We start from the raw sequence: 20,219 nt of genomic DNA, 5'->3' as shown, positions 1-20,219 counted from the left end.
TTCACATTCTGACCAAGTTTCATTAAGATGTGGTCATAAATGTGGCCTCTAAAATGTTAACTAGCTTTTCTTTTGATTTGACCTGGTGACCTAGTTTTTGACCCGACACGACCCAGATTCAAACTTATTCTGAAGATCATCAAGTTTAACATTCTGACCAAGTTTCATGAAGATACAATCATAAATGTGGCCTCTAGAGTATTAACAAGCTTTTCCTTTGATTTGACCTGGTGACCTAGTTTTTGACCCCACCTAACCCAGATTTGAACCTGAGCTATAGATCATCAAGATTAACATTCTGACCAAGTTTCATAAAGATGTGGTCATAAATGTGGCCTCTAAAGTGTTAACTAGCTATTTCTATGGTTTGACCCCGTGACCTAGTTTTTGACCCGACATGACCCAGATTCGAACTTGACCTAAAGATAATCAAGTTTAACATTCTAAGATTCATGAAGATACAGTCATAAATGTGGCCTCTAGATTGTTAACAAGCTTTTCCTTTGATATGACCTAGTTTTTGAACCCACCTGACCCAGATTTAAACTTGACCAAAAGATCATCAAGATTCACATTCTGACCAAGTTTCATTAAGATGTGGTCATAAATGTGGCCTCTAAAGTGTTAACTAGCTTTTCTTTTGATTTGACCTGGTGACCTAGTTTTTGAACCGACACGACCCAGATTCAAACTTGTCCTGAAGATCATCAAGTTTAACATTCTGACCAAGTTTCATGAAGATACAGTCATAAATGTGGCCTCTAGAGTATTAACAAGCTTTTCCTTTGATTTGACCTGGTGACCTAGTTTTTGACCCCACCTAACCCAGATTTGAACCTGAGCTATAGATCATCAAGATTAACATTCTGACCAAGTTTCATAAAGATGTGGTCATAAATGTGGCCTCTAAAGTGTTAACTAGCTTTTCCTTTGATTTGACCTGGTGACCTAGTTTTTGACCCGACATGACCCAGATTCAAACTTATCCTGAAGATCATCAAGTTTAACATTCTGACCAAGTTTCATGAAGATACAGTCATAAATATGGCCTCTAGAATGTTAACAAGCTTTTCCTTTGATTTGACCTGGTGACCTAGTTTTTGATCCCACCTAACCCAGATTTGAACTTGAGCTATAGATCATCAAGATTAACATTCTGACCAAGTTTCATTAAGATATGGTCATAAATGTGGCCTCTACAGAGTCAACTAGCTTTTCCTTTGATTTGACCGGGTGACCTAGTTTTAGATCCTACATGACCCAGATTCAAACTGGACCTTAAGATCATCAATATTAACATTCTGACCAAGTTTCATGAAGATTCAGTCTTGAATTTGGCCTCTACAGTGTTAACAAGCTTTTCCATTGATTTGACCTGGTTACCTAGTTTTTGACCCCAGATGACCCAATATCAAACTCGTCCAAGACTTTATTGAGGATAACACTCTGATCAAGTTTCATTAAGATTGGGCCAAAATTCTGACCTCTAGAGTGTTAACAAGCTTTTTCTTTGATTTGACCTGGTGACCTAGTTTTTGACCCCAGATGACTAATATCAAACTCATCCAAGATTTTATTTAAGGTAACATTTTGACCAAGTTTCATTAAGACTGGGCCAAAAATGTGACCTCTAGAGTGTTAACAAGCTTTTCCTTTGATTTGACCTGGTGACCTAGTTTTTGACCCCAGATGACCCAATATCGAACTCGTCCAAGATTTTATTGAGATTAACATTCTGACCAAGTTTCATTAAGATTGGGCCAAAAATGTGACCTCTAGAGTGTTATCAGTCAAATTGTTGATGACGGACGGACGACGGACACAGGGTGATCACTAAAGCTCACCTTTGAGCACTTCGTGCTCAGGTGAGCTAACAAACAAAAACTGACTTTCCTATCCTGGTTGCCTAAAGCAAGGAGTCATTTTACCATAAATATATCTTTGATAAAACATATTTTAACAAAGGAAAGATATAAATATAATACCTTTTATCACATGTTTGACATTGCGGGAGTGAAATAAAGCCATGAAATAAAAATGATAATACACTAGTGTAATAAAGCTTTGACGTCGACGTCATTTATAGTATATTCTTGTATACCAAAAGGGGATTTCTGGTGATTTCACTGGTGCTGGAAAACTCCATCTTACACCCCGGGGTGTAAGATGACTCTCGTGCTGCAAATGACGTATAATGAAATACATATGTACAGAAGGTGTGTGTAGTAATAATAATGTTTTTTGTAAAACGGGATAAAAATTAAATACCTTGATAGTTCCTCTTTGTTCCTTATAACATATTTCTCGATTCAAAAAACGTTATTTTAATGAAATAACAATGTTTCATTGCAGATGATAAAACAAAACTGGAAGTCTTACGTTATTTTCGTCTCTGTAACGTCATGACGCACTTCCTGTTTATGGACGTAAAGTTCCCACGCTTTGTTAATACGCTACTATAAGAAACAAGGAGCTGCGTTCAATAAACGCTTGATGCCCCCAGTGGCATCCTTGTTGATAGATTTTGCACCTAAGTCCAAAACGAGGTCAAGGTCAAACTGAGGTCAGGTGATGTTTGAAGATGAGGAATGGTCACAGTTTACATCTGTATTAGTATCAATTCATTCTTGTAAGGGGTATTGATGCTAGACGAAATGGTCCCATTTGGTTAACCAAGAGATAGCCCATATAAAGCAACCTAAGTCCAAAATGAGGTCAAGGTCAAACTGAGGTCAGGTGATGTCTGAAGATGAGGAATGGTCACAGGTTACATCTGCATTAGTATCAAGTCATTCTAGTAAGGGGTATTGATGCTAGACGAAACGGTCCGATTTGGTTAACCTCGTACGGACGGACGTATGAACGGACGGACGGACAGGACAATCACTATATGCCGCCGGCATCAGTAGATGCTGGGGGCATAAAAAGTGCTATAAGAAAATCATTTGTTTGAATTTATTTTTTACTCTTCTTTGTTGAATATGGTATGCAAGAAAAAGATTCTATCACTGGCTGTAGGTGCAGATGGAAATATCCGACTCTCGGGTAACTGTTTACGCGGTCACTCGGCTGGAGCCTCGTAAACGCCTAAACAGATACCCTCAAGACCAGAAATTCCCATCTGCACCTACAACCAGTGAAAGAATCTTATAGGATGTGTTGATCAAATTGACTTGTTTATATAGTAAAAGAAATTTTTTATGTTTCGACAAGAAAGGTTAACATGTGATAAAAAGAATATTACATTTGCGACTTTCCATATTGAATTTATTAAACAAGTTGAATAAAATAATAAAATGCGAGGCTGTGCAATCATGTAATATCCTCTATCTGCATTATTTTATATTTACTGTAGACGGAATACATTAGAAACACAAGTCTGAAAAATAATGTCTGTATTTGTTTCGCACTCAAGATAGACTGGATATATCACAGGTAGTTTTTGTTCAGATTGTTAAAATATCCTGATATCTGTCAAATTCACATATAAAACTATATTTTTAGATTGAAAAAAAAAAGGAATACGCAGTTAAATTACATATCACCAAATTAACAGGGGTTGGGGTGTAAATACCGCCTCGAAAGCTTAGTGGTAGAGCCTCCGCATAAAGTGCAGAAGGTCGTGAGGGTCGCTCCCTTACCAAATCCTTTATGTGAATATTGGTAATAGAAGCTTCCTGGCTTGGCGCACAGCTTAAAGACTTGTCAGCCCAACGTCATTATAATGTGACTTGGTGCATTATCATATCACGTGTCTATGGCGTACTGAATATTAAGACTGGAAATGGTATAAACAAGAGTTGTCATTATTAGTGACAAATGCAACCCTTGGGATCAGATGAACATTTGTGTTAGGGTTTAGGGTTAGTTATCTTGGCCTGAGAGCCCAGGTCATAAGTGTGACAAACCTCCATATGGTTAACATTTGTCAAATTATTTTCAAATCCACCTATGAATGTTGAAGTTACAGCTCGGACAAGAATTTACAAAGACGCCCGCACACACGGACGTACGGACTGTGCAAATTTAATATGCCCAACTTTGGGGGCACTAAAGTATTTCATTTTTTCTGAATTCTGGTGAAACAGACAAATTACAGTTATGTTTACAAAAATATGAGAAATATGTGCAAGTCTATCAGGAAAATCAAATTGTGAACTTCAGTTTGGCATGAAACCTACAAACTAGATGTGCGTCCTTTGGACACTGGTGGTGCACCCCTACCACAGTCACTGCGTGCCTATGTTTGATTAATCCCAGGGCAATAAAGTTCTCTGTTCTGACTGGGTGAAATCCCAATTAAAATGCCTGGTGCACAACTTCATGTGCTGAATAATTCTTTGAGGTCTGATGACTCTTTTGAGATCTGCATAACAAAAATTCAGACAGACAGACTAAGGCAAATCTAAATGCTCACCCAAAAATCTTGTGCATTTAAGAACAGTTACTCTGGCATTAGGAAAGAAAACGCAACACATTTCTGGTAGATATATTATTGATTTATTAAATCCTTTCCTGAACAAACTGATTATTCCAATATCATGCTTTCTGTGAAAGTTATGTTACTACAAATACCATGTTTTCTGTGAAAATCATGTAACTACATGAACTGACATCAAATCTACTGTTTGATTTCCCCTTTCTGTAACACAGTGTTTCCACTATTACTCTTTAAATATAAGGCAATACTATATGCATTATACATTGTATATCATTCTAAAGAAATGCAAGGATGGCTAAATAATTTTTTCTGTTACAATCCATGACAAAAAATAATCAAACAAGAGCTGTCAGTTGACAGTGCTCTTGACTATTCTCAGTGCTTGATAGTATAATAATATAAGCTATGAGTAAAACTTTAACATTACAATAAGCATATTCTAAGTTGAAAAGGGGCCATAATTCAGTCAAAATGCTTCATAGAGTTGCCTCCTCCTTTTTACAGATTGGGGTCATGATGGTAAACAAGAAAGCAAAATATCAAAGCAATATCTCAATGGACTTTGAAAATATTTGGGGTGGTATGCAAACTTTAACATTTGTGTGACGCTCACGCTAACACTAACGCCGACGCCGGGGCGAGTAGTATAGCTCCCCTATTCTTCGGGCTAACAAAAAATGCTGCTTTTATGCCAAGATATCCTGGAAGACAAAAAAAACGTTAACACTGAAATTTTAAAACTTTCTGAATTTCCAAAATGGCTGAAATTTACAATGAAAAATACATCATTTAGAGACTTACCCTACGCCATCTTTACACAAGGGATAAACAATCTGTTTATATAGTGAAATTGTTGAGTGAACACCGTTTGTTAATCCTAATCCTGTCCATGTTATATCAGTGCATAGAAAAAGTAACATATCTACGTTAAAATGCTATCTGTGATAAGACAGTCCTGCATCGAACAGTCCAGAAATTGATTTCTTAGATTTTCTCATATTTCTATATATTTTTTTCCCATACTTTGATGCATATATATGGGTAGTAGAGATTGTTCTCTTTCCAGCAGTAGCCTTTTTAAGATATTTTACCTTGTGAAATTCTGTGGGGTTTGACTTTTTAAAACAAGGAGCTGCGTTCAATAAACGCTTGATGCCCCTGGTGGCATCCTTGTCGATACAAAGCAACCTAAGTCCAAAACAAGGTCAAGGTCAAACTGAGGTCAGGTGATGTTTGAAGATTAGGAATGGTCACAGGTTACATCTGTATTAGTATCAATTCATTCTTGTAAGCGGTATTGATGCTAGACGAAACGGTTCCATTTGGTTAACCTCATACGGACGGACGAACAAACAGACGGATGGACAGGACAATCACTAGATGCCGGGGGCATAAAAAATCGTCTGTTTGCTGACAAATTTCACCATAGAAAATGTCACACTTTCCCCAGGGCATTAATTTATATGATCTTTACATAGTTTTCTATTCAGATTGCTAATCTGTGTGGCAATTACGCATGCTTTTTCCCTGCACAGAGGTAAAAAGTGCACAATTTTCATGAGGTTTTAGATCAATAGCCACATATGCCAATCATAAAGTCTTAGCGGAGTTATCTCCTTTTTTTCCAAATGTTTTACCTGTGATCATTTTTTTCAGCTCAAACAACTTTTTAACAGAAAATGATATTGTAATATTTTTTTCAGTCTACATACATTGATGCAGTTAACTACACATATATCTAAAATAAATTGTTTGTACCTTAAGTTTGTATTTTAGATACACTGCCTGCATCATTAAAATCTTCTTTTTTTTCTATGATAAATTCACAACTATTAACCAAGATATTTTTAAAAAGTTTCAGCTATTACCACTCTCTGGGTTTCTTTAAAAATGATGTGTTTTAAAAGAAATCAGGAAAATACCTTGTTACTGACAGTAGGTTCAAACAGTAGGTTCAATATTACCATGTTAATTTGATAATCAAACTTTTGTTTCTTAACTGAACGGTACATAAACATTAATATTAAAGGGGCATACCTCCTTTTGTACCTCAAAAAATCAATTTAAAAAAAAACAAAGGAAAAAACTTCTATCAAGTATGATAAAACACAAATAAACAGGTTTTTTTATTAATCGCTTGAACAGTATTAATTTACAACTAAAATCTTCCTATTTTACGTAGAAACTTTTATTGTGTAACTAACACTATTATATGAGCCGTGCCATGGGAAAACCAACATAGTGGGTTTGCGACCAGCATGGATCCAGACCAGCCTGCGCATCCGCGCAGTCTGGTCAGGATCCATGCTGTTCGCTTTTAAAGCCTACTGCAATTGGAGAAACTGTTAGTGAACAGCATGTATCCTGACCAGACTGCGCAGGCTGGTCTGGATCCATGCTGGTCACAAAGCCACTATGTTGGTTTTCTCATGGCGCGGCTCATATGTATTCTTCCTACCTATTCAACTACTATTTAACAGATTCCATGTGCTTTTACAAATATACTACACAGAATTCATCAGACCATTATTACTAACAGATGAGAGTACTTTTTAAGTTTCAAAAACTTAGACACAAATTCGAACGGAATGCATGCCCCTTCAAAATCAAGTTTTTAAATGTCAGAATTTTACTGTACAGAAAGTTAAAACATGAGACCAATGTATGACATATGAAATAATCAGAAAATGACTGGCCACTCTCATTCCATTTTAATTGTAATTTATCTGCATTGATTATTCTTCACTCTTTTTAAAGATTATAATATCAATTTAAGCAGTTCATGGAACCAAAATATGATTTTTAAAATACAAAAATATATATTTAAACTATCTACAATACATATATGATATGTATATGTCACAACCAAAATGATAGTTATATACATGTATATAATATGATGTATTAACAAAATAATCACAGATTTAGGAATGATGATAATATACAATGGTTACATAATGTATATACATATGTACATTAACAAAACATGTGGGGAAGTTCACGCATAAAACTCTAGGACTCTTTCCATTGAAGAAAGTTATGTAATGACAGAAAAAAAAGAAACAATAAATATAGCATCACCATCCACCATTGATAGCTGGTTGGCTTGTGTATTCTGAAGCAATTACAGTACACAATTTCTCCAACTATAATTCTTTTGCACCAAATCTCCCTTAAGCAAATTGAACATGTTGAATCACACTTATATTTCACCAAATGTTTAAAGATGTATCGTGTACCTACCCTATCATCTTATAACACATTGTATAAAACAATTCTGAACATAATGCATCTACAAGACACAGGCAATTGCACTTAGTCAAATATGAAAAGAAGACGCTTATAACACAGAGGAAGGAAAAAAGAAACAAGAGGACCATGATGGTCCTGAATCGCTCACCTGTCCTCACATGAACTGAGTATGACATTGTTTTTTTTCTATTATTTGACATAGTGACCTAGTTTTTGAGCTCATGTGACCTAGTTCTGAACTTTACCTAGATATCATCAAGATAAAAATTCTGACCAATTTTCATGAAGATCCATTGAAAAATATGGTCTCTAGAGAGGTCACAAGGTTTTTCTATTATTTGACATAATGACCTAGTTTTTGAAGGCACGTGACCCAGTTTTGTACTTGACCTAGATATCATCAAGATGAACATTCTCACCAACTTTCATAAAGATCCCACGAAAAATGTGACCTCTAGAGTGGTCACAAGCAAAAGTTTACGCATGCACAGACGAACGATGGACGACGGACGCTGCGCGATCACAAAAGCTCACCTTGTCACTATGTGACAGGTGAGCTAAAAACAGGACAAGAAAAAGCATAACAAAACAGTAAGAGGATATAAATGTCCTAAAAACTGTAATAAAAGAAAGGATAAATTAAATATTACAGACTTTCATTCATATAATATAAACTCATATGGCACATCAATTATGTACAGAAAAATTATGTATTAATATCTCAGTTCACATATTTAAAGATTTAGACTGAAAATTTTGCTTTTACTTTGTTTTACATGGCAAGGCTTAAGGCTGAAAAGCTAGAGTTAGGAGACCAGTCTTGGATTGCAACTCTGTCATTGGTCAATTTGAAAATTGTGATCTGAAGCAGCCAATCATATGCTGGAGATTTGAGACCGGTTTCAAAAACTCAGTTTTACTAGCCGGGGCTAACATCTGATTGGATGTAGGTTTTTTTCTGGATACAATAATGGAATGAACAAAAGGCAATATTACCTTCCCAGACAAAAGAATGAACGCTGTGATCTTATGACTGGACATCAGACCACAGACCCATGTGTCACAAGTTCCATCCCCTAATGCTCACACAAAAAAATTACCAACAACCTTTCGGACATGATTAAATTGAGGTCCTGTGTAGGCTATTTTACAGGTGGCACTTAAACGAACCTGAATTTGCTTCTGTTTCTTGCACTATACTCCAAAATCTAGAACAACTAAAATTCTTTATAAGATACCCATATCAGCAAATCATGACTTCCATTTTAAATAAACTATAAAAGCTCAACTGGACTCCACAGAAAGGTTCTGTCAGCATACAATAATGAAATGAATAAATGGCAAGGCTGCATTCAGAGACAGATCAATAAATGAGGTGCGCCATGAGAAAACCAACATAGTGGCTTTGCGACCAGCATGGATCCAGACCAGCCTGCGCATCCGCGCAGTCTGGTCAGGATCCATGCTGTTCGCTTTCAAAGCCTAATGCAATTAGAGAAACCATTAGCGAACAGCATGGATCCTGACCAGACTGCAGGAAGTCTTTTATTTTTCCCAGAATTTTAAATTATAAACCTTAAAATCAGTATATTCATGAGCTGTTAATTTTTTTACTTCCTGGTTGCAACCATTCGAAAAGCTAAATCTCTATGATCAAATAAAACTCCTACTTACGAAGTGTGAAATCGAAAGTAACCAATGCATGTCTTTGCTAATAAGTCATATTTGCCAAAACCACAAAATTGTATTTCCATGAAATTAAATGATTTTTAAAACCTATTTTTTTTATTTATAATCACAATACGGGAGTAATGAAAAGCGTATTTTCTAACTTCATTTTTTATACCATTTACATGCATACACTCCTCCCTAACCAATAATTTCGTCACATTTATAACACATATAATTTTGATATGTACAAATAATGGAATGAAACATAAAATACATAAAAAAAACAATTTTGTGTGTGTATGGACATTAAGCACTAGTTTTATTGACTAAAATAGAAAATAAAAACAAAATATACTAGTATATAAAACTGAAAAAAAAAATGTTAAAAAAAATTCTACTTTGGTCTAGAGTCAAAAAATATGAATACACATTCGTTTCTACAGTGTTTCATTAGTGTATTGAATATAACAGGAAAATATGTTGTTCCTTCAGCTTAGATTACAAGTCAAGATATGTAAGTTATAGAATACTGAACTAGTCTCTATGCATATACAGTCCAACTTTGTTAACTCAAACTCGACAGGACTGGCAAAATTTGTTCCAGTGATCGGTTGTTTGAGATATCCAACAAAATTCATTATACAGGGTTTTTTCCGTGACCAGATGACAAGTTCAAAAGAAGGGTAGTGTACGAATTATCCGAGTTCCAGTTAACGAAGTTTGACTGTAATCAACTAAATTACATTGTAAGTCATAAGAGATAGATCAAGTAAGTAGAGTGATCAAACCACTGTCTAGTCTCTTCCAGTGCTTAGCATAAATTATGCAAATCTGCATTTTTCACAATATCCTTCAAAATAATAAGCAGCATTAATTAAGCAAATCAATGTTTTTGCATGATATCCTTAAAGATATATTTTTTTAAATAATTGTTTTGAAAAATAGATAACTTTTAAGTAAATAATTACACAAGATTTTATGCCTTATAGCTAAACAACACAGTTTTAAAATGTATCATTCAACTTTTGTGTGATTTATATTTCGTATGTCTTAAACCTATGAAAAACAGATTGGGTTATATTTCTGGTATGCCAAGCAATGGTCCCCTTTTTTTGTCATTTTTCAGATTTACAATATGTGAAATAGATATTAACTGTTCCTATTATTTGCCACACATCTTGTGATGGTAAGGTTATAATTTAAACTATTATAAGAAAATTCTGTGTAAATCTAATTTTGTTTTTCTTAACAATTCAACATGCAATGTTTGCATCACTCTATTACATGTATCATTAAATACCTGACTGTCTGAGACATGTATGAACAAGACCCTTTTACAAGAGCTGTTTGTAAAACAATTATACCCGCACAATGGCCTGTCCCATTTTCAGCCTCAAGATCATTATGACCTTGCCCTTTGTCCTACTAACCCTCAGCATTATACAGGCCATTTACTGACCACAGGTAATCATCCTATGAAATTTGTAGATTATAGACAAAAGCATTTTTTAAGTTCTCGAGTCAAAACAAAAGGATCATCCACTGACCACAGGCCATAATTCTATGAAGTTCAACAATTATGGGTGTTCTTTTGGTATTAAACAGAAACTGTTTAAGTCTCAGTTAGCATGACCTTGACCTTTCATCTACTGAGCTCCAAATCTACTTACCACAGGCAATCACCCTATAAGTCTGACAACTGTAGGCGAAAGCCTTCTATTAAGTAAGAGTGGAAACCTTTTGACCCCAAAACAACAGACTTAACTTACTGACCACAGGCAGTCATCCCATTAAATCTGACAACTGTAGGCCAAAGCCTTCTTCAGTTATTCAGCAGAAACCATTTTCAGTCTCAAGGTCAGTGCTACCTTGTCACTATAAAACTGTAAAAAAGTCATCTACTGACTACAGGCAATCATGTAATGAAGTTTGATGACTGTAGACCAGAGATCTTTTGTAACTGGACCGAAACTATTTTCAGTCTCAAACTTACTGTAACCTTGACCTCTGATCCATATAACCATAACAATAGGGTTCATTTACTGACCACAGGTAATAATTCATGAAGTTTGACCATTGTGAGACAAAGCTTTCTCTAGTTATTGATTGGAAACCAGTAAATCTGCAGACCAAACAACTAACCAGTGGACAGACAGACCCACATTCAGCAAAACGCCTTCCTCTTCAAAGGGAGTAGGGGGCATAAAAATATTTTCCTCAAGAAATAAACTGTGGAATCAATATCATTCTTCGAGGATTAAATTTCATAGTTCCATCAATCCATGGATTTAAATCCGAAAGAACAAATAAAACTCTATTTAACTTGAATTTGAATCCATACATTCATGTCTCTGCAATATAGCCATTTTAACCTAAAAAACAAAATGCTACTAAAATAAAATTAAATGATTCCAAAGTGGCTAATTCTGTGCAGCACTTAAAATCCGATCTTCCTTATTTCATCATTCGTAGATCAAATTCATATCCTGCGGCTGCCTTATTTGAACTAAATGCAACTAAAAATTCTTTTGAACACCTTAAATAAAGCTTTCCTCCACTGGCTCTCCATTAGAATTCATGCGTAACCTTGACCTTGAAAATTCTACATCAGGGTCGTCACATGATCGCTCAAGGTCATTTATGTTTTGCCGCCATTTTTGCAACTCTTTGTTATAGTTTGAATCACTGTAATACTCCTGCCGTTGACTGGAATTAGGAACACTTTGACCTTGCTGCTTCAGAAGTTTAGCGGCCATTGCTTTATGTTTGGCCATAATATCGTCTACAACTGCATGTTCCTGTTCCGGTGAATCTTTTTCAAAACCGCGATTATAGTACGGAGTTTTTGCGGAATAATGCATATCATTATTAACACCACCATTTCTATCTGTTCTATAATTGGAAGAATCAACACCATTTTCATTTTCACCAAATCCACTATCAGATGCTGAAGTGTCCGATCTACCACTACCTTGATGCCTATGAAAACCACGTGGTAACGGAATAGGTGCATCCCTATTGGAACTCTGGTGAGGCCCTCGCCATGAAGGACTATTTCTGTCTCTATATAAATCATCTGGCCTTGCACCAGTGCTTGGGCCACGGTGATTAGGGCTTGGTCCTCGGTGATTAGGGATTGGTCCTTGGTAATTTGTACGCTGATTTGCATATCTGTCTCTAGGGTCGAAATTTTGACCATTTGTCATTTGATGGTCATACCGATCCATGCCAGGTTTATTTCTATTAAAGTTTGTATCGTACATGTTGCCAGAATGCATCTGCGGAGATTTTGGACTGTGCTGTGAGAACCCTCCATCGTCATCATCTGTAAGGTAAGTTTGATGTGAAGGACGGGTATTTACATACTCTGTGTTGTATCTGTCATTACTAGGTGCCGACCTGGGAGTCACAGGGCTCCGATGCCCAGATGGACTTTGTGTCTGTAAATGTTCTGAAGGAGGCATTCTAGGTGTAGTTGGTGTGCTTGGGGTCTGAGGAGTGCGTGGTGAAGTAGGAGTGTGTGTTCTTGGAGACGAAGGTCCATTGGGGGAAAGATGTTGACCATACTTTCCAGTCGTATTCATAGTCTCATAAGGTGAATCTGACGGATGACTCGTACGCGGGGATCGAGGGGCACCTGAATTTTGCACCATTCTATTTGTATATGGGTTTTCTGGAACACCTGTTTTTCTGTTCAATTTCTCATAATCATGACTTGAAGATAGTGATCTATCCCTGTTTGGTGAAGATGGCGGGTATAAAGTCTGTGGGCCATTACGTTCCGGAACATGTAACTCAACCGGAACTACAACCTTCTCGGCAGCCTGATTTGCCTTCCGTCTTGCTCTACCAACTACTTTACCATCAGCAGCTGGCGGGATGAAAGCCTGCTCTTCATAAGAAGGTGGATCGTATCCGCCTACAGCCCCATGCTCCTCCTCTTCTTCTTCATCAGAGGACATTACCCCAGCAAGAGGGTCAATATTTTCGAAATCCCAGCCTGGTAAAAGGCTATTTAATTCATCTGAAAACAGTAGACATAATGATTAGCACAATAAAAATTACTAATGTTTCCTTTTAGACATTAAAGGCAACAAAAAATTATGGTCATATTGCAACTTTTAGAGGAAATCAAAATTGGCCATATGCCAGAGATGTATTTGTATGGGGTTTGCTAGAGCAATTACAGGCTTTCAGAAACTCTCTGGACAAGCTTTGAGTTTTTGGTAAGTAATTGACATATAACCAAATAAAAACCACATACAATTTAATTCCTTAAATTTCTACTACTCCAGTCCATCATTTGAATTATCACTGTATTGAATTCTTGCTTTATTTAAATGCATTGTGTCAAATTTTAGAAGTCATTTAAAATGTTCACTTGTTTCAATTTTGTATTTATTTTCACTTTTTTTTCAACCCATTTTAGCTTAGCTGGTGCACTATCAATAAGGTCACAAACAGGTAAATAGTTTTCCCTATATATTCTATATGAAACTGACATTTTTTAAAGAGCTACCAAACATAGCTACACCCATTTCAGAGAACAAATCCTTACCTCATTTTAAAGAGTTATGATAACCTGATATAAAATGAAGAGAAAAGTAGGGGTCATGTATCTTCTAACAGAGATTTCTCTGGTCACATTTGCTTACTGTAAAATCACATCAAAATCACACTGCTGTGACCTGGAAGTACTACTCATACTAAAATTGAGCTTCACTTCACCAAATACAACCTGCTCTCCCATTTGTCCTACCAAAATGTCAAAAATACATCCACAATGAAATTTAAACAGAAACTAGCTTTAATTTAGACCTCTGTTGCCATGCCAAGTGAAAAATTAGTGTCCGCCATTACGTGACTAACCCAGATGGCTCCCACGCTGGTTCCTTTACTATAGTCAGGCCAATAAAACAAGCAATTTGACTGGTCTAAATGTTTCAACCAATGGGAAGAGACTTAAAAACTTCTATTTTGTGAAACTATTTCTCTGTCTGTGCTATGTTTTCCCCCCTAGAAGGGCCCCATATAGGTCTATCTAATTTTCTCCTGAGATTTATATAAGTCACAGAACCACTGGGGCCTCGGGGCCTCACAAACCCATGAAATCCACAGACATATCATATACCTGCATGCAGGTATCACAAGTCAGGCACCAGAGTAAAAGCCTCTAGCTTTTGCAATCCAACACACCAAAACCTCATTTTTATCATCAATGCAAAACTCTCAATATATATCTCAGAAAAATACTTCCCTTTTCCTATCAGTCTTGTTTTTATCACACAAAAAATTAAGGTCAATCATTTGACAGTTTTTTTAACTGCCACAGACACAGCTTTTCCATGATTTACATGTTTTGTTTTAAAGCAGAGCTAGTCTTGATCACATATTGATATATATTAATACAACATAATTTTTATTGGTTTCATTAAATTTTGTTTAATACAGAGTTTTACAACTAGCTTTTCAAGTGAAATGTGCACATTAATAGTTCTTTTTATTTTTGGCAGCAAAACAAACAAATACAGTCGACATTGTATTGAGAGACCACCCAAGGGACTGCTAAGAGGTGGTCTCTTAATGGAATGGTCTCTTAATGAATTTCAGTCAGATGAAAAGGAATGTTATTTTTAACTGTTAATGTAACTGTATTTATTATGAACATACATGTATGTTTTCAAAATCTGTTTTAACATCGTGAACACTTTTCCAAGTCCACAAACCGTGAAAATTATGGCTAGATTGTTTGTCAGTTTTACTGATACAAAGTTTAATTGCATTCAGTCATGTGCAAAACGTACTCGCTAATTACAGAGATGAAGAAATTCCCGGTAGAATTTGGTACCCAGTCGCTTAATAGATACTTTTGTCGAATGTTCTACTTGTCGGGACAACATTAATGTGGTCGCTAGTCGTTTAATAGAAAAGTCGTTTAATGGAATGAATTTATATACTGAAAATGTTCGGGAGGGATTTTGACTGGTCATTTAATACAAAAATCGCTTAATAGAGGTGGTCGCAAGTAGGATGTCGACTGTATCATATTATATAAGAATATTCCAAGCATTTTGAAAATTCTCATGTAAGATTCAAATGTAATTTTGTCAGCATTCTGAGAAATACTGTCAGTCTCATGTTGACTTAAAATTACATTTACTGTCCCATACAAAACAACGTGATACTGTAAAATCATTTAATTTCGTGGGCATGAAATTTTGTGGTTTTGGTCAAAACAGCAATTTCGTTGGGATATGAATTTGTGGATTTCAACTTCTGAACATAAAATTAATGGTAATTTTACTTGTTCGTTGGGATTAAATTTTGTGGATTGACTCACCCACGAAAATTAATCCCCCACAAATATTAATGATTTCACAGTATTTATACAATGTGATAGATATACCAACAGATGATGGTATTACCTGGCATAATGACACGTAATGCTGGACTATTCCTCTCCGTCTGGGCTGACATTACTGTCCGTCTTGTAATGTCACTCGGAAGTAAATCTTCAAACTCAAAACGTATCTTGTTCTTTGACTGTAAAAAAAAAAAATACAGAAAATTCATATTATTTATTGCAAATTAGTTTACATTAGGCATGTAATCGAAATATCATTGGAAAATGACTGTATCCTATAAGTAGGTACTATCCAAGAACAATTGCATATAGGTGTTTCTGCTACTGTTGTGATAGTTAATATAATATATGAAAAAATCAAAATGTGTCTCCAACTTGGTATCAGTAGTAAACCAAAGCACCCTCTGACATCCAGTTCAAACATATGAGTGAACATCATAGATAAAATAGATTTTGTGGTAGCCATAGTTACTAGAGTGCAATGATGGCTAGTCTTTCACCTGATCTTAACCACTGTACCTTGAATATAAAACAGTGAATCACAAAAGATAGTATCAAACAGCTCATAAGAAGTCATTTAACCTATCAAAATATCACTGCTACTACTCTATTCCTGTACCTACCTATATTTCCCACTGTATTATCCTTTGTAACCTGTCCTCAAAGTAACATATCACAATCTCAATCCCACCAGTCCATTCCTGTACCTACCTGTATTTCCCACTGTATTCCCCTATGAAACCTGTCTCCAGGGTAACATATCACAATCTCACTCCCACCAGTCCATTCCTGTACCTACCTGTATTTCCCACTGTAATCCCCTATGAAACCTGTCTCCAGGGTAACGTATCACAATCTCACTCCTACCAGTCCATTCCTGTACCTACCTGTATTTCCCGTTGTATTCCCCTATGAAACCTGTCTCCAGGGTAACGTATCACAATCTCACTCCTACCAGTCCATTCTGTACCTACCTGTATTTCCCACTGTATTCCCCTATGAAAGCTGTCTCCAGGGTAACGTATCACAATCTCACTCCTACCAGTCCATTCCTGTACCTACCTGTATTTCCCACTGTATTCCCCTATGAAACCTGTCTCCAGAGTAATATATCACAATCTCACTCCTACCAGTCCATTCCTGTACCTACCTGTATTTCCCACTGTATTCCCCTATGAAACCTGTCTCCAGGGTAACATATCACAATCTCAATCCTACCAGTCCATTCCTGTACTACCTTTATTTCCCACTGTATTTCCCTATGAAACCTGTCTCCAGGGTAACATATCACAATCTCACACTTACCAGTCCATTCCTGTACCTACCTGTATTGCCCATTGCGTTCCACTATGAAAACAATCTCACTCCTACCAGTCCATTCCTGTACCTACCTGTATTTCCCACTGTATTCCCCTATGAAACCTGTCTCCAGGGTAACGTATCACAATCTCACTCCTACCAGTCCATTCCTGTACCTACCTGTATTTCCCACTGTATTCCCCTATGAAAGCTGTCTCCAGGGTAACGTATCACAATCTCACTCCTACCAGTCCATTCCTGTACCTACCTGTATTTCCCACTGTATTTCCCTATGAAACCTGTCTCCAGGGTAACGTATCACAATCTCACTCCTACCAGTCCATTCCTGTACCTACCTGTATTTCCCACTGTATTCCCCATATGAAAGCTGTCTCCAGGGTAACATATCACAATCTCACTCCTACCAGTCCATTCCTGTACCTACCTGTATTTCCCACTGTATTCCCCTATGAAAGCTGTCTCCAGGGTAACGTATCACAATCTCACTCCTACCAGTCCATTCCTGTACCTACCTGTATTTCCCACTGTATTCCCCATATGAAAGCTGTCTCCAGGGTAACGTATCACAATCTCACTCCTACCAGTCCATTCCTGTACCTACCTGTATTTCCCATTGTATTCCCCTATGAAAGCTGTCTCCAGGGTAACGTATCACAATCTCACTCCTACCAGTCCATTCCTGTACCTACCTGTATTTCCCACTGTATTCCCCTATGAAACCTGTCTCCAGGGTAACGTATCACAATCTCACTGCTACCAGTCCATTCCTGTACCTACCTGTATTTCCCACTGTATTCCCCTATGAAACCTGTCTCCAGGGTAACGTATCACAATCTCACTCCTACCAGTCCATTCTTGTACCTACCTGTATTGCCCATTGTATTCCACTATGAAAGCTGTCTCCAGGGTAACACATCACAATCTCATTCCTACCAGTCCATTCCTGTACCTACCTGTATTTCCCACTGTATTCCCCTATGAAACCTGTCTCCAGGGTAACGTATCACAATCTCACTCCTACCAGTCCATTCTTGTACCTACCTGTATTGCCCATTGTATTCCACTATGAAACCTGTCTCCAGGGTAACACATCACAATCTCATTCCTACCAGTCCATTCCTGTACCTACCTGTATTTCCCATTGTATTCCCCTATGAAACCTGTCTCCAGGGTAACGTATTACAATCTCAGCATCCTCAAAGTCTATGAATGTAAACCTGCTGTCTAACACTGCCTTGGTTAGTCTGTCCAGATACACTCTCTTCAGGTAGGCGTTGAAAGATATCTACAAAATAAAACATAATGTCATTTAACTCTAACAATGAAGAAGAGGTCCCTAAGACACTCACCTGACCGTGACTATTTACCTTGAATATATGTATGACACACTGAATCATGAATGGTAACAACAGTGTTTTGTATAAAAACAAAACAAGTCAAGTGCCCGTATCTGAACAAATCTGAGAGAGAACCTTACAATGTTACATACATCTGATGAAGATCTGCCGGGCAGTTCATGAACAGCACTTGTTTAAAGGCTGTTCTATGTTTTAGCTCTAGCAGCTTTTAAAAAAGAGGCCAAGTGACCTAATTTAAATAAATTTGGAAGAGCACCTTACAATGATGATACAGACCACCTTTGATTCAGGAGAGCTAAAAATATACTGGAACTGTCTTAGATTTCTTACTGTGGCACCCTCTTGCCATAAATTTTAAAGTCCTATTATATTGTGTCAAACTATCTGTATTATCAAAAACTTTTTGTTTCATTTTGGTCACTGAACTTGGTGTATTTTTTTGTTGTCTAAAAACGAATTCACTAGCATACCTGAAATAATTCATCCAATATAATCAATGTACTCTGTAGAAGGGACAGTTGACAATGACATAAAATATTGCAAAAACCATACTTCAATGAAGAATTAGACAACAGGAAACAAATGCAAAATCTAGATTTAAAATGCAGATGGTCAACTCCAAACAACTCTGATTTTATTGAGTGAAATCCTAAACAAAACCCCGCACGGACAACTTCACATTCTGAATAACAAGCCAATAATGTCTGATGACTACAGTTCAAACATTTTTTACGGTATATGTTCAGATAGACAGACAAATGTGGGACAAGTTAAATTATTCTACATCTGCTGTGAAGTTCTGAACACACAGCAATAAAAGCAAGTGAACTGAAGTCAGCAACCTTAACCACTCTGCCAAGGATGCCCCTGAATCTACCAGTCTTTTTCTGTCTGTCATTCTATAATTTGTCAACATTAAATATTTACATATTCCAAATATAGCAACTTTCATTCTGTAACTGTGAAATATACACACAACACATACATATTCTAAATATATATTCTTTTGATTAACCAAAAACAAGGTCCTGTCACTACATTATACACACCTGCTACTAGACAGTACTTTATAGTTCAATTATGAATAATGTATAGGTACAATTTATTGTTGCCTTCAAATTATCATAAAACTCAAAATACCATTAAATCAATTATATAACATATTAATATGTAGGTGTAACATTATTCAGTACATGATTAATGAGTATGTCATCCAGATACCTTTAGCAATATTCACATGTGTTTAAACATGTCATGTTTCTGGCTGTGTACCTTTCTTCAATTAACTTTTCTGGATTCATTTCAAAAGAAAACTAAACTATATAAGTTTTACCTTGTGGCAAATAAGATTTTTTGAGAAACTAGATGTGTGTCTATAGGACACTGGTGCTCCCATTTTATGTCACTGTTCATTCATATGTTACTTGCTGACAATGTACACTACATAAACATTCATATTACCTTGGGGTGTGGCTGCTAGATGAGGAGGGGGCAGGGTTCAAGAATACCAAAAAGCATGACCAAGAAACTTAAGAAGTATTTTTTGTTCTTTTTAAAATTAAACCCCAGGTGCACAACAACATTAACATAGTTTCATGACTCTAAGGCAAGTACTTTTTGAGATACGTGCTACACACTTTATGACTAAATCAAGGGCTATACCTCTGGTCTTATTGAGTGAAATCCCAAATAAGACCAAAGATGCACAACTTCGTATGCTAAAAAACAAGAGCTGTCACTAATGGTGACAAATGCCCCTACAGCGCCTTGACCTTTGACCTTGACCTTTGACATGGTGACCCCAAAGTCAATA

The 20,219-nt window shown here is 36.4% G+C and overlaps 1 protein-coding gene across 2 annotated transcripts in view; it reads right to left on the bottom strand.

The window, feature by feature from the left end:
• Nucleotides 1-4,477: 4,477 nt before the first annotated feature.
• Nucleotides 4,478-20,219, bottom strand: part of LOC123530984 (uncharacterized) — a 38,535-nt gene continuing 22,793 nt past the window's right edge. For both annotated transcript variants that reach the window (XM_053517436.1, XM_053517437.1), the window contains 3 exons: nucleotides 18,178-18,333; nucleotides 15,790-15,907; nucleotides 4,478-13,388 (listed from right to left, as the gene is read on the bottom strand). In XM_053517436.1, coding sequence (XP_053373411.1) covers nucleotides 11,902-13,388; nucleotides 15,790-15,907; nucleotides 18,178-18,333 — 1,761 coding nt within the window. In that variant the 3' untranslated portion in view covers nucleotides 4,478-11,901. The remainder of the gene's footprint in view (nucleotides 13,389-15,789; nucleotides 15,908-18,177; nucleotides 18,334-20,219) is intronic.

The sequence above is a fragment of the Mercenaria mercenaria genome, chromosome 11 (assembly GCF_021730395.1).
Source record: "Mercenaria mercenaria strain notata chromosome 11, MADL_Memer_1, whole genome shotgun sequence".
NCBI classification, from domain to species: Eukaryota; Metazoa; Mollusca; class Bivalvia; order Venerida; family Veneridae; genus Mercenaria; species Mercenaria mercenaria.
This window is presented reverse-complemented; position numbering and strand designations above follow the sequence as displayed.